Source organism: Oncorhynchus mykiss, chromosome 23, assembly GCF_013265735.2.
Source record: "Oncorhynchus mykiss isolate Arlee chromosome 23, USDA_OmykA_1.1, whole genome shotgun sequence".
Taxonomy (NCBI): domain Eukaryota; kingdom Metazoa; phylum Chordata; class Actinopteri; order Salmoniformes; family Salmonidae; genus Oncorhynchus; species Oncorhynchus mykiss.
The window spans coordinates 8,604,780-8,619,202 of record NC_048587.1 but is presented as its reverse complement, the minus strand read 5'-3'; the positions used below and the strand labels follow the sequence as shown (position 1 = coordinate 8,619,202).

Here is a 14,423-nt window from a genome sequence, read left to right as displayed (position 1 = left end):
GAGGATACCCAGTCTAAGATACCAGAGAGAAAGCAACACAGAGGCAGAGGCACTGTGGCTAGTAAAACTCCCTAGAGGATACCCAGTCTAAGATACCAGAGAGAAAGTAATGCAGAGGCACTGTGGCTAGTAAAACTCCCTAGAGGATACCCAGTCTAAGATACCAGAGAGAAAGTAATGCAGAGGCAGAGGCACTGTGGCTAGTAAAACTCCCTAGAGGATACCCAGTCTAAGATACCAGAGAGAAAGTAATGCAGAGGCACTGTGGCTAGTAAAACTCCCTAGAGGATACCCAGTCTAAGATACCAGAGAGAAAGTAATGCAGAGGCACTGTGGCTAGTAAAACTCCCTAGAGGATACCCAGTCTAAGATACCAGAGAGAAAGTAACGCAGAGGCAGAGGCACTGTGGCTAGTAAAACTCCCTAGAGGATACCCAGTCTAAGATACCAGAGAGAAAGCAACGCAGAGGCACTGTGGCTAGTAAAACTCCCTAGAGGATACCCAGTCTAAGATACCAGAGAGAAAGTAACGCAGAGGCAGAGGCACTGTGGCTAGTAAAACTCCCTAGAGGATACCCAGTCTAAGATACCAGAGAGAAAGCAAGGCAGAGGCAGAAGCACTGTGGCTAGTAAAACTCCCTAGAGGATACCCAGTCTAAGATACCAGAGAGAAAGCAATGCAGAGGCACTGTGGCTAGTAAAACTCCCTAGAGGATACCCAGTCTAAGATACCAGAGAGAAAGCAACGCAGAGGCACTGTGGCTAGTAAAACTCCCTAGAGGATACCCAGTCTAAGATACCAGAGAGAAAGTAATGCAGAAGTACTGTGGCTAGTAAAACTCCCTAGAGGATACCCAGTCTAAGATACCAGAGAGAAAGCAACGCAGAGGCACTGTGGCTAGTAAAACTCCCTAGAGGATACCCAGTCTAAGATACCAGAGAGAAAGTAATGCAGAGGCACTGTGGCTAGTAAAACTCCCTAGAGGATACCCAGTCTAAGATACCAGAGAGAAAGTAACGCAGAGGCAGAAGCACTGTGGCTAGTAAAACTCCCTAGAGGATACCCAGTCTAAGATACCAGAGAGAAAGCAAGGCAGAGGCAGAGGCACTGTGGCTAGTAAAACTCCCTAGAGGATACCCAGTCTAAGATACCAGAGAGAAAGCAATGCAGAGGTAGAAGCACTGTGGCTAGTAAAACTCTCTAGAGGATACCCAGTCAAAGACCAGAGAGAAAGCAACGCAGAGGCACTGTGGCTAGTAAAACTCCCTAGAGGATACCCAGTCTAAGATACCAGAGAGAGAGTAATGCAGAGGCAGAGGCACTGTGGCTAGTAAAACTCCCTAGAGGATACCCAGTCTAAGATACCAGAGAGAAAGCAACACAGAGGCACTGTGGCTAGTAAAACTCCCTAGAGGATACCCAGTCTAAGATACCAGAGAGAAAGCAACACAGAGGCACTGTGGCTAGTAAAACTCCCTAGAGGATACCCAGTCTAAGATACCAGAGAGAAAGCAAGGCAGAGGTAGAAGCACTGTGGCTAGTAAAACTCCCTAGAGGATACCCAGTCTAAGATACCAGAGAGAAAGTAACGCAGAGGCACTGTGGCTAGTAAAACTCCCTAGAGGATACCCAGTCTAAGATACCAGAGAGAAAGCAACACAGAGGCAGAGGCACTGTGGCTAGTAAAACTCCCTAGAGGATACCCAGTCTAAGATACCAGAGAGAAAGCAACACAGAGGCAGAAGCACTGTGGCTAGTAAAACTCCCTAGAGAAAGAAATCAAAATGAACACATCCTTTAGTCCTGACTGAGTGAAGATAAACTAAATAAATGACAAGAGAAAGTTTGCATTGTATCTCTTCTGCCACCCCAAACCCCAAACTAAAAGGCATAGTGTTCCATTTGGGAAGCAGGCTGTGTCCTACCATCTGGGTGTTCGTAAGGTAGCCAGGTGTGCTTGGTGTTCTTGTGATATTTGTTGCTCCTCTGGACACACTGTTGAGCGCGGAAGTCCTCGTAGGGTCCGACACACTCCTCCATGTTACACATCTGGTAATCGAAGGTGGACCCGGGGCAATCCCGACCGCCGTACGCAGGCCTGGAGACATGGGGGCGACAACACGGAAACAATAAACAAACAACCCAGTAATCAACACCTAGTGTGTATCCCAAATAGCACCCTATTCCCTATGGACCCAGGTCAAAAGTAGTGCAGTGAATAGAATGCAATTTGGGATACATCCCAGGAGGGCCTGTCGTTCAGGTTCAGTGATTAGTTTAATTTAACTGTAATGTGGATCAGGGTAGAACTGGGCCTGTCGTTCAGGTTCAGTGATCAGATCCATTTAACTGTAATGTGGATCAGGGTAGAACTGGGCCTGTCGTCCAGGTTCAGTGATCAGATCCATTTAACTGTAATGTGGATCAGGGTAGAACTGGACCTGTCGTTCAGGTTCAGTGATTAGTTTAATTTAACTGTAATGTGGATCAGGGTAGAACTGGGCCTGTCGTTCAGGTTCAGTGATTAGTTTAATTTAACTGTAATGTGGATCAGGGTAGAACTGGGCCTGTCGTCCAGGTTCAGTGATCAGATCCATTTAACTGTAATGTGGATCAGGGTAGAACTGGGCCTGTCGTTCAGGTTCAGTGATCAGATCCATTTAACTGTAATGTGGATCAGGGTAGAACTGGACCTGTCGTTCAGGTTCAGTGATTAGTTTAATTTAACTGTAATGTGGATCAGGGTAGAACTGGGCCTGTCGTTCAGGTTCAGTGATTAGTTTAATTTAACTGTAATGTGGATCAGGGTAGAACTGGGCCTGTCGTCCAGGTTCAGTGATCAGATCCATTTAACTGTAATGTGGATCAGGGTAGAACTGGACCTGTCGTTCAGGTTCAGTGATTAGTTCCATTTAACTGTAATGTGGATCAGGGTAGAACTGGGCCTGTCGTTCAGGTTCAGTGATTAGTTTAATTTAACTGCAATGTGGATCAGGGTCGAACTGGGCCTGTCGTCCAGGTTCAGTGATTAGTTCCATTTAACTGTAATGTGGATCAGGGTAGAACTGGGCCTGTCGTCCAGGTTCAGTGATTAGTTCCATTTAACTGTAATGTGGATCAGGGTAGAACTGGGCCTGTCGTCCAGGTTCAGTGATTAGTTCCATTTAACTGTAATGTGGATCAGGGTAGAACTGGGCCTGTCGTCCAGGTTCAGTGATTAGTTCCATTTAACTGTAATGTGGATCAGGGTAGAACTGGGCCTGTCGTTCAGGTTCAGTGATTAGTTTAATTTAACTGTAATGTGGATCAGGGTAGAACTGGGCCTGTCGTTCAGGTTCAGTGATCAGATCCATTTAACTGTAATGTGGATCAGGGTAGAACTGGGCCTGTCGTTCAGGTTCAGTGATCAGATCCATTTAACTGTAATGTGGATCAGGGTAGAACTGGGCCTGTCGTTCAGGTTCAGTGATTAGATCCATTTATCTGTAATGTGGATCAGGGTAGAACTGGGCCTGTCGTTCAGGTTCAGTGGTTAGTTCCATTTAACTGTAATGTGGATCAGGGTAGAACTGGGCCTGTCATTCAGGTTCAGTGATTAGTTCCATTTAACTAGATCTGAGATCTGAGTCTCTAGTCAGGGTCATGATGTAGTACACAGGGTTCATTATTATTTAGAGGACACGTACTCACATACAGTATACGCATAAAGTCACACGCACGCACGGACGCACGCACGCACGCACACACACACACACACACAGTGTTAAAACGTAAAGAAACACATGATCCCCCTCGGCTTTCCTTCAGCCATCCTCTGACACGTCTCTGACTAAACAGACCAAGTATCTGTCAACTACATGTCACATTATGTGTATGAATCATATAGCCTGTAGGTAGAAGTCCTAACAGGATGTAGGTAGAAGTCCTAACAGGATGTAGGTAGAAGTCCTAACAGGATGTAGGTAGAAGTCCTAACATGATGTAGGTAGAAGTTCTAACAGGTTGTAGGTAAAAGTCCTAACAGGATGTAGGTAGAAGTCCTAACAGGATGTAGGTAGAAGTCCTAACAGGATGTAGGTAGAAGTCCTAACAGGATGTAGGTAGAAGTCCTAACAGGATGCAGAGGATAACGTCAGTGAGGAGACCTAAGAACCCACCTCGGAGCCAGATTAATACATCTCTACCCACATTACCCACAATGCCCTCCCCACCTGTTCCCCTGTGACAGACACTCACACAGGGTTGTTACAAGTTCTACTCCGGGAGCGTACTCCACCTCCACAGGTTCTGGAGCAGGACCCAAACTTAGTCCAGGACCCCCAGTTACCGTCATGGCCCTGAGGCTGGTTAGAGGAGCGCCAGATACAGTGGCCCTTGAAGCACCACTAAACAGACAGGACACAGGAGAGTCAACAGGACATACAGTACATAGACTATCTGTCCATTTATCAGCCCTGTTCTCATTAAAACCATGGCTAGAATGGAGCCCTGACCATGTCAATGGTTTATAACAACTCTATAGAGCGATGGCGGCTAAAGGAACATGGATAGAACACTGTTATGACCACCGTGACTCCATTAATCAGGACTAGCCAATGAAATGCTAACTTCACGCTAATTACATGCTTAGTAAGTACATTCAAACTGTTCCTTCTGTTCATCCATTTGAACTATTGTGTATTTTAAAAAAAACAACGTTTTCAATATATTTTTTTCAGAAAGGAGACAGTGGAGTCAACAGTGCATACATGTATACAATATCTTTTTATCCATTCGTTGGCTCCGTTAGCATTACAACCATGGCTAGAATGAGCCCTGAACATCTCCTGGGTCAGAGTTCACAACAACTGTTAGGCTTCGAGCAATCCTGGCTAAAGGAACATGGGATAGAACATGAGAGTGAACACTATTTGTCCGTGAAGTATAAATAGCTGATTAAATGCTCTTTAAATGTATGGGTTAGGTGCCACCTGTGTTACACAGCCATTGCAGTTGGACATCAGTACATGTGGGACATAGAACAAATATAAGCACCCACCAAAAATTATTGTAACATTCAAACGGGCCGATATGTTATTTCTAATATTAATTTAGTAAAATTTCTTCAAGTAATTGTGTACTTTTTGGAGAACTGTTTCTAAAGATGAAGTATGGCACTGTATATTATTAGGTGTATCTATTGTCATCAGAAATCCATGGTTTGTTTTTGAACCGTTTCCCACCTTCGACGGTGCACACTCCGTCCCATCCACCGGAGGACCCTTCTTGGTCTTACAGAAGTACTGGTTGTCAGGGTGACTACACCACAGCTGCTTGCAGGGATCGTAGGTCCGGAACTATAGGGGGGAGAGAGAGAGAGAGAGAGAGAGAGATAGAGACAGAGCGAGAGAGAGAGAGAGAGACAGAGAGAGACAGAGACAGAGAGAGACAGAGAGACAGAGACAGAGACAGAGAGACAGAGAGAGAGAGAGAGAGAGAGAGAGAGAGAGAGACAGAGAGAGACAGAGAGAGACAGAGAGAGACAGAGACAGAGAGAGACAGAGAGAGAGAAAGAGACAGAGACAGAGACAGAGAGAGAGAGAGAGAGAGAGAGAGAGAGAGAGACAAAGAGAGAGCGAGAGAGAGAGAGAGAGAGATAGAGAGAGAGACAAAGAGAGAGACAAAGAGAGAGACAAAGAGAGAGACAAAGAGAGAGAGAGTAGGGAAGAGGATGTCAGAGAGAAGAGGAGAGAGTAGGGAAAAGGAGATCAGAGAGAAGAGGAGAGAGAACGGAAGAGGTGGTCAGAGAGAGAGATGAGAGGTAGTTAGTGCATTTCCGTGGCCAGTCTACGGGTCATCTAGTCTCTTCCCAGAAGTCATGGCCCCTCTGCAATCTCAAACAGGGAAAAAGCTGCCCACTATCTAAGCATATGGACCAGGGGGATAATAAGGAGAACGCAGGACCCTGCTCCATCTAAGACTAACCTGTGTAATATTTGAATCCCATCCTCAGAAGATCAAAGTCCTGAGTGGTACTGAGTGCCCCATGCAGTCCTAAATATGCGTCCCAAATGGCAAGATATTCCCTGATGGGCCCTGGTAAAAAAGCAGTGCACTATATACGGAATAGGGTGCCATTCGGGACACACATTGACAGGCTGCCCCGTCACCAACGGTCACAATTGTTATTCTCAGATCTCAGGGGTCTAGCTAGCTGCTGGAGGGGACTTACAGCGGTGCACATCTTGTAGCCCACGCCGAAATCAAAACGACACTGCTCGTCCATGGAGTAGTTAATCCCAGGTAGCTCAGGAAGCTTGGGCCACTTGTGTTCAAAAGGGTTGTCCAGGAGACAGTCATAAGAGCTGGAGGGATAAGACACATCAGAACAGAGACAGTCATAAGAGATGGAGGGATAAGACACATCAGAACAGAGACAGTCATAAGAGATGGAGGGGGATAAAACACATCAGAACAGAGACAGTCATAAGAGATGGAGGGAGATAAGACACATCAGAACAGAGACAGTCATAAGAGCTGGAGGGAGATAAGACACATCAGAACAGAGACAGTCATAAGAGCTGGAGGGAGATAAAACACATCAGAACAGAGACAGTCATAAGAGCTGGAGGGAGATAAGACACATCAGAACAGAGACAGTCATAAGAGCTGGAGGGGGATAAGACACATCAGAACAGAGACAGTCATAGGAGATGGAGGGAGATAAGACACATCAGAACAGAGACAGTCATAAGAGCTGGAGGGAGATAAGACACATCAGAACAGAGACAGTCATAAGAGCTGGAGGGAGATAAGACACATCAGAACAGAGACAGTCATAAGAGCTGGAGGGAGATAAGACACATCAGAACAGAGACAGTCATAAGAGCTGGAGGGAGATAAGACACATCAGAACAGAGACAGTCATAGGAGATGGAGGAATAAGACACATCAGAACAGAGACAGTCATAAGAGCTGGAGGGAGATAAGACACATCAGAACAGAGACAGTCATAAGAGCTGGAGGGAGATAAGACACATCAGAACAGAGACAGTCATAGGAGATGGAGGGATAAGACACATCAGAACAGAGACAGTCATAAGAGCTGGAGGGGGATAAAACACATCAGAACAGAGACAGTCATAAGAGCTGGAGGGAGATAAGACACATCAGAACAGAGACAGTCATAAGAGCTGGAGGAATAAGACACATCAGAACAGAGACAGTCATAAGAGCTGGAGGGAGATAAGACACATCAGAACAGAGACAGTCATAAGAGCTGGAGGGAGATAAGACACATCAGAACAGAGACAGTCATAGGAGATGGAGGAATAAGACACATCAGAACAGAGACAGTCATAGGAGATGGAGGAATAAGACACATCAGAACAGAGACAGTCATAAGAGCTGGAGGGGGATAAAACACATCAGAACAGAGACAGTCATAGGAGCTGGAGGGAGATAAGACACATCAGAACAGAGACAGTCATAAGAGCTGGAGGGAGATAAGACACATCAGAACAGAGACAGTCATAAGAGCTGGAGGGAGATAAGACACATCAGAACAGAGACAGTCATTAGAGATGGAGGGAGATAAGACACATCAGAACAGAGACAGTCATAGGAGATGGAGGGAGATAAGACACATCAGAACAGAGACAGTCATAAGAGCTGGAGGAATAAGACACATCAGAACAGAGACAGTCATAAGAGCTGGAGGGAGATAAGACACATCAGAACAGAGACAGTCATAAGAGCTGGAGGGAGATAAGACACATCAGAACAGAGACAGTCATTAGAGATGGAGGGAGATAAGACACATCAGAACAGAGACAGTCATAAGAACACATCAGAACAGAGACAGTCATAAGAGCTGATCAAATTGATCAGAAATACAGTGTAGACATTGTTAATGTTGTAAATCACTATTGTAGCTGGAAACGGACAATTTTTTTAATGGAATATCTACATAGGCGTACAGAGGCCCATCATCAGCAACCATCACTCCTGTGTTCCAATGGCATGCTGTGTTAGCTCATACAAGTCTAGTTGATCATTAGAAAACCCTTTTGCAATTATGTTAGCACAGCTGGAAACTGTAGTGCTAATTAAAGAAGCAATAAAACTGGTCTTCTTTGGACTAGTTGAGTATCTGGAGCATCAGCATTTGTGGGTTCGATTACAGGCTGAAAATGGCCAGAAACAAATAACTTTCTTCTGAAACTCGTCAGTCTATTCTTGTTCTGAGAAATGAAGGCTATTCCATGCGAGAAATTGCCAAGAAACTGAAGATCTCGTACAATGCTGTGTACTACTCCCTTCACAGAACAGCACAAACGGGCTCTAACCAGAATAGAAAGAGGAGTGGGAGGCCCCGGTGCACACATGAGCAAGAGGACAAGTACATTAGAGTGTCTGGTTGGAGAAACAGACACCTCACAAGTCCTCAGCTGGCAGCTTCATTAAATAGTACCCGCAAAACACCAGTCTCAACGTCAACAGTGAAGAGGCGACTCCAGAGGCGACTCCGGGATGCTGGCCTTCTAGGCAGAACACCAGTCTCAACGTCAACAGTGAAGAGGCGACTCCAGAGGCGACTCCGGGATGCTGGCCTTCTAGGCAGAGTTGCAAAGAAAAAGCCATATCTCGACCAATAAAAGGAAAAGATTAAGACACAGACACTGGACAGAGGAACTAGTAGGCCAGCATCCCGGAGTTTCCTCTTCACTGTTGACGTGATATAGGTCAGTGATACATGTCAGTGATAGGTCAGTGATACATGTCTGTGATATAGGTCAGTGATATAGGTCAGTGATATAGGTCAGTGATCTAGGTCAGTGATACATGTCAGTGATAGGTCAGTGATAGGTCAGTGATACATGTCAGTGATAGGTCAGTGATATAGGTCAGTGATATATGTCAGTGATATAGGTCAGTGATACATGTCAGTGATAGGTCAGTGATAGGTCAGTGATATAGGTCAGTGATACATGTCAGTGATAGGTCAGTGATAGGTCAGTGATAGGTCAGTGGTATAGGTCAGTGATATAGGTCAGTGATATATGTCTGTGATACATGTCAGTGATATAGGTCAGTAATATAGGCCAGTGATATAGGTCAGTGATACATGTCAGTGATAGGTCCGTGATATATGTCTGTGATAGGTCAGTGATACATGTCTGTGATAGGTCAGTGATATATGTCTGTGATAGGTCAGTGATACATGTCTGTGATAGGTCAGTGATATATGTCTGTGATAGGTCAGTGATACATGTCTGTGATAGGTCAGTGATACATGTCTGTGATAGGTCAGTGATATATGTCTGTGATAGGTCAGTGATACATGTCTGTGATAGGTCAGTGATATTTGTCTGTGCTACATGTCTGTGATAGGTCAGCGATACATGTCTGTGATAGGTCAGTGATACATGTCTGTGATAGGTCAGTGATACATGTCTGTGACAGGTCAGTGATATATGTCTGTGATAGGTCAGTGATACATGTCAGTGATATAGGTCAGTGATATATGTCTGTGATAGGTCAGTGATACATGTCAGTGATAGGTCAGTGATATATGTCTGTGATAGGTCAGTGATACATGTCTGTGATAGGTCAGTGATACATGTCAGTGATATATGTCAGTGATATGTCAGTGATATAGGTCAGTGATAAAGGTCAGTGATAGCTCAGTGATATATGTCAGTGAAAGGTCAGTGATAGGTCAGTGGTATATGTCAGTTATAGGTCAGTGATATAGGTCAGTGATACATGTCAGTGATGTCAGTGTTATGTCAGTGACCAGGATTCCTGGAAAAGCTGTGAACTCTGGGAAAGTTGTCAGAACCCTAGTCAGTGGTACGGCGAAGGCTGCACCTACTGGATGTATCGGTTCAGTTCCTGTTTACTGCAGCGTGACCAGTGGTAGCGATGGAAGGCCGCTTGGACCAGCGGTGCCATGATGCTCCCCATGCTGGTCTCGTCAGAACAACGATTCCCCTGTCCGTCATGTTCCATACCTAACCTGTTGAAATGGTACCTGAGTTATTGATGAGCAAAACACAGTATTACGCTCAAACACAAAGCCAGTCTCAAATGACTCTCTGTTCCCTAAATAGGGCACTACTGTTGACTCTCTGTTCCCTATATAGGGCATTACTGTTGACTCTCTGTTCCCTATATAGGGCACCACTGTTGACTCTCTATTCCCTATATAGGGCACTACTGTTGACTCTCTGTTCCCTATATAGGGCACCACTGTTGACTCTCTATTCCCTATATAGGGCACTACTGTTGACTCTATTTCCTATATAGGGCACTACTGTTGACTCTATTTCCTATATAGGGCACTACTGTTGACTCTATTTCCTATATAGGGCACTACTGTTGACTCTCTGTTCCCTATAGAGGGCACTACTGTTGACTCTCTGTTGACACGCAGCTCTTTGCTTGTATTCCTTTTAGTTTCTTCAAGCTATGGGGCTCATAGGTCCCGTAAGACTCTGGTCAACAGTAGTGAACAACAGGGAGGAGGGCGCCACTTGGGTCAACAGTAGTGAACAACAGGGAGGAGGGCGCCACTTGGGTCAACAGTAGTGGACAACAGGGAAGAGGGTGCCACTGGGGACCCAGCCTGTGTGCTGCGGTGACTTACACATGTCCGGTCTCGTGCGCCACCACGAAGGCCGAGGAGAATCCGTCCTCGTGGTTCAGAGTGCAGCTCCTCAGAGGGTGGCACATGCCTGTCACCGGGGCGTAACCTAGGCAACACATATCACACACGGGCACTGATAACAAACCGCTAGGCAGAGATGAAGCGTTGTATGGCTGTTACATCACACCTGGGTTCAAATACTACTTGAAATCATTTGAAATACTTCAGCTGGGCTTGATTGAGCTTGCCTGGCGCTATGGAACCAATGGAATAGATGCACAAGCCCAAAACTCCGCCCACCTGGCACTCCAGGCAGACTAAACGTGGTGCTAGTATTAGAAGTATTAGAATTAAAAACAAATGTTACTTGAACCCAGGTCTGGGTACATATGTCTCTCTAAGGCTCTGATCAAACCACGGTTATGATGATGTGGTGGGGATGGATTAAGGTGAGACCAGGTCGGCCTGCTTTTAGATGTCTGTCTGTGTTTCGGGAGACGTCTTCAATACCAATTTATCTAGTAAATCATACATAAATCCTACATTAATATCTTGGTCAGTGGTCGACTTCATCTACACGGAAGCCAATTTTAAGAACACATTTCTAGTTGCAACGAAAAACCTGTCAAGATGCATATAAAGTATCTATTGCATTTTGCAATAGTTTTGTGTACATGTGAAATAGCACGTATATTCTCCTGACACTGGTAGGTAGGTAGGTACCTCTAGTTGTCAGAATTGCACATTTTTACAGGTAGTAGTTGTGTAAACAAAGCTACTGCGTAAACATTGCTGCTAACACAGGATGTTGGATTGACTTCAGCTCTAATTGTTTTTTGTGTGTTTTTTTTTTTTTTACATAAGAGAAAATGATGAATTATCCCAACAGAGCCAATACTATTATAATTATAGTGTCTGACATATACCTACTGCAATTAACAAAGAACTACCAATTGGACACAAATCAGAACAACGAATATGAAAATGAACACAGATTACTGTATATAAAGCATGTCGTCTTCATGTGTGGCTCAGTCCCAAATATGGCACCCTGTTCCCTATATAGTACACTCCTTTTGACCAGGGACCATAGTGCGCATCATAGGGAATAGTGTGCCATCTGGGACAGATGCACATGAAGAAGACTTGCTTTATAGTGTTCTATGAATAGAATTCTAATTCTAGAATGGCTGTGTTCCATTTCCATAGTAGTTGTTCTGATTTGTGTCCAGTGAGCAGTTTGTTGCTGATAGCAGTAAGTACGTGTCTCTGTTGTTAGCTGATACGTGCTGCTGCTGAACAGATGGGTAAAATAGCCTTTTAAAAATATACTGTGTCAATAATCAGGAAATGCCTAAAGGCAGGAAATGAGGCTGCGATAAAAAAATTGAAAAACTGTCAAACTTTGAGAAAGGCCTGAAGATTTTGTCTGTGTACTTGCTTGTGTCTAAATTCCTCCTCTATCTACTGAAATAGACAGTAAGCTTGAAAGCATTTTGTTAAACCCAGCTCAGACAGACCAACACAAGCTTGTTATTAAAACCAAACACAACCGGATAATATAACCCAACAATACAGTAATGACACATATTTAAACACAAAGCACAAAGGACACATGAATACAACTACTATACTATATACTATAAATAACTACTATACTATACATAAGTACTATACTATATACTATACATAAGTGCTATACTGTATACTGTGTATGAAACTACTATACACTATAAATAACTACTATACTATACACTAACTACTATACTATATATAACTTCTATACTATATAATATGTACTATACTATATATAAAACCACTATATACTATATATAACTACTATACTACATACTAACTACTATACACTATATATAACTACTATACTACACACTAACTACTATACACTATATATACCTACTATACTATATACTTACTATACTATATACTATATATAACTACTATACTATATACTTACTACTATACTATACATAACTACTATACTATACATACTATACTATACATAACTACTATACTACATACTAACTACTATACACTATATATAACTACTATAATATATACTTACTACTATACTATACAAAACTACTATACTGTACATAACTACTATACTATATACTTGCTACTATACCATATATAACTACTATACACTATATATAACTACTACACACTATATATAACTACTACACACTATATATAACTACTATACTATATATAACTACTATACTCGACCAAGAGATGTGCAGCGATCCAGATTAGCTGAGCGTTTTGTTTGGTTCAAATGGGGGTTTGTTGCTGAAACAAATGGTCCTGCTCTCTGACCATGTGAAGACCTTTGGCATGCAGGTAAAAAAGCAGAAAATGCAGACACAGACAGATATTGATGAGCGGGGCTGCTTCAGTTGGCCATGTCCCAAATGCCAATCTATTCCCTATATAGAGGACTACTTTTTTGGACTAGACCTCTATTGGTCCTGGTCCAAAGTAGTGAACTACATAGTGAATGGAGTACCACACGTGCTCTGTGGTGATTAGCTAGAACCCAGTTGCAATGATGTCCCTATAGCCAGATTTGAACCAGTTCTGGTTGTAATGGTGTTATTTCATCTAGCTCTGCCCGATGGCAAAGAACTACAAGGAACATGGTGGCATCCTATGGTTATGTAGTTATATCAAATGGTTATGTTATAATGGTTATGTAGTTATATCAGATGGTTATGTTATAATGGTTATGTAGTTATATCAGATGGTTATGTTATAATGGTTATGTAGTTATATCAGATGGTTATGTAGTTATATCAAATGGTTATGTTATAATGGTTAAGTAGTTATATCAGTTGGTCAGATGGTTATGTTATAATGGTTATGTAGTTATATCAGTTGGTCAGATGGTTATGTTATAATGGTTATGTAGTTATATCAGTTGGTCAGATGGTTATGTTATAATGGTTATGTAGTTATATCAGATGGTCAGATGGTTATGTTATAATGGTTATATAGTTATATCAGTTGGTCAGATTGTTATGTTATAATGGTTATGTAGTTATATCAGATGGTTATGTTATAATGGTTATGTAGTTATATCAGATGGTTATGTTGTAATGGTTATGTAGTTATATCAGATGGTTATGTTGTAATGGTTATGTAGTTATATCAGATGGTTATGTTATATATAGTTATATCAGTTGGTCAGATGGTTATGTTATAATGGTTATGTAGTTATATCAGATGGTTATGTTGTAATGGTTATGTAGTTATATCAGATGGTTATGTTATAATGGTTATGTAGTTATATCAAATGGTTATGTTATAATGGTTATGTAGTTATATCAGATGGTTATGTTGTAATGGTTATGCAGTTATATCAGATGGTTATGTTATAATGGTTATGTAGTTATATCAGATGGTTATGTTATAATGATTATATAGTTATATCAGATGGTTATGTAGTTATATCAGATGGTTATGTTATAATGGTTATGTAGTTATATCAGATGGTCAAATGGTTATGTTATAATGGTTATGTAGTTATATCAGATGGTTATGTTATAATAGTTATGTTATAATGGTTATGTAGTTATATCAGATGGTTATGTTATAATGATTATATAGTTATATCAGATGGTTATGTAGTTATATCAGATGGTTATGTTGTAATGGTTATGTAGTTATATCAGATGGTCAGATGGTTATTTTATAATGGTTATGTTACAATGGTTATGTAGTTATATCAGATGGTCAGATGGTTATTTTATAATGGTTATGTTACAATGGTTA

At 42.3% G+C, this 14,423-nt stretch overlaps 1 protein-coding gene across 4 annotated transcripts in view; it reads right to left on the bottom strand.

The window, feature by feature from the left end:
* Positions 1-14,423, bottom strand: part of LOC110513446 (A disintegrin and metalloproteinase with thrombospondin motifs 3) — a 146,114-nt gene that overhangs the window by 34,933 nt on the left and 96,758 nt on the right. For all 4 annotated transcript variants that reach the window (XM_036959865.1, XM_036959863.1, XM_036959864.1 and 1 more), the window contains exons 7-12: positions 10,632-10,737; positions 9,858-10,001; positions 6,213-6,345; positions 5,224-5,337; positions 4,238-4,386; positions 1,927-2,099 (exon numbers count right to left, since the gene is read on the bottom strand). In XM_036959865.1, coding sequence (XP_036815760.1) covers positions 1,927-2,099; positions 4,238-4,386; positions 5,224-5,337; positions 6,213-6,345; positions 9,858-10,001; positions 10,632-10,737 — 819 coding nt within the window. The remainder of the gene's footprint in view (positions 1-1,926; positions 2,100-4,237; positions 4,387-5,223; positions 5,338-6,212; positions 6,346-9,857; positions 10,002-10,631; positions 10,738-14,423) is intronic.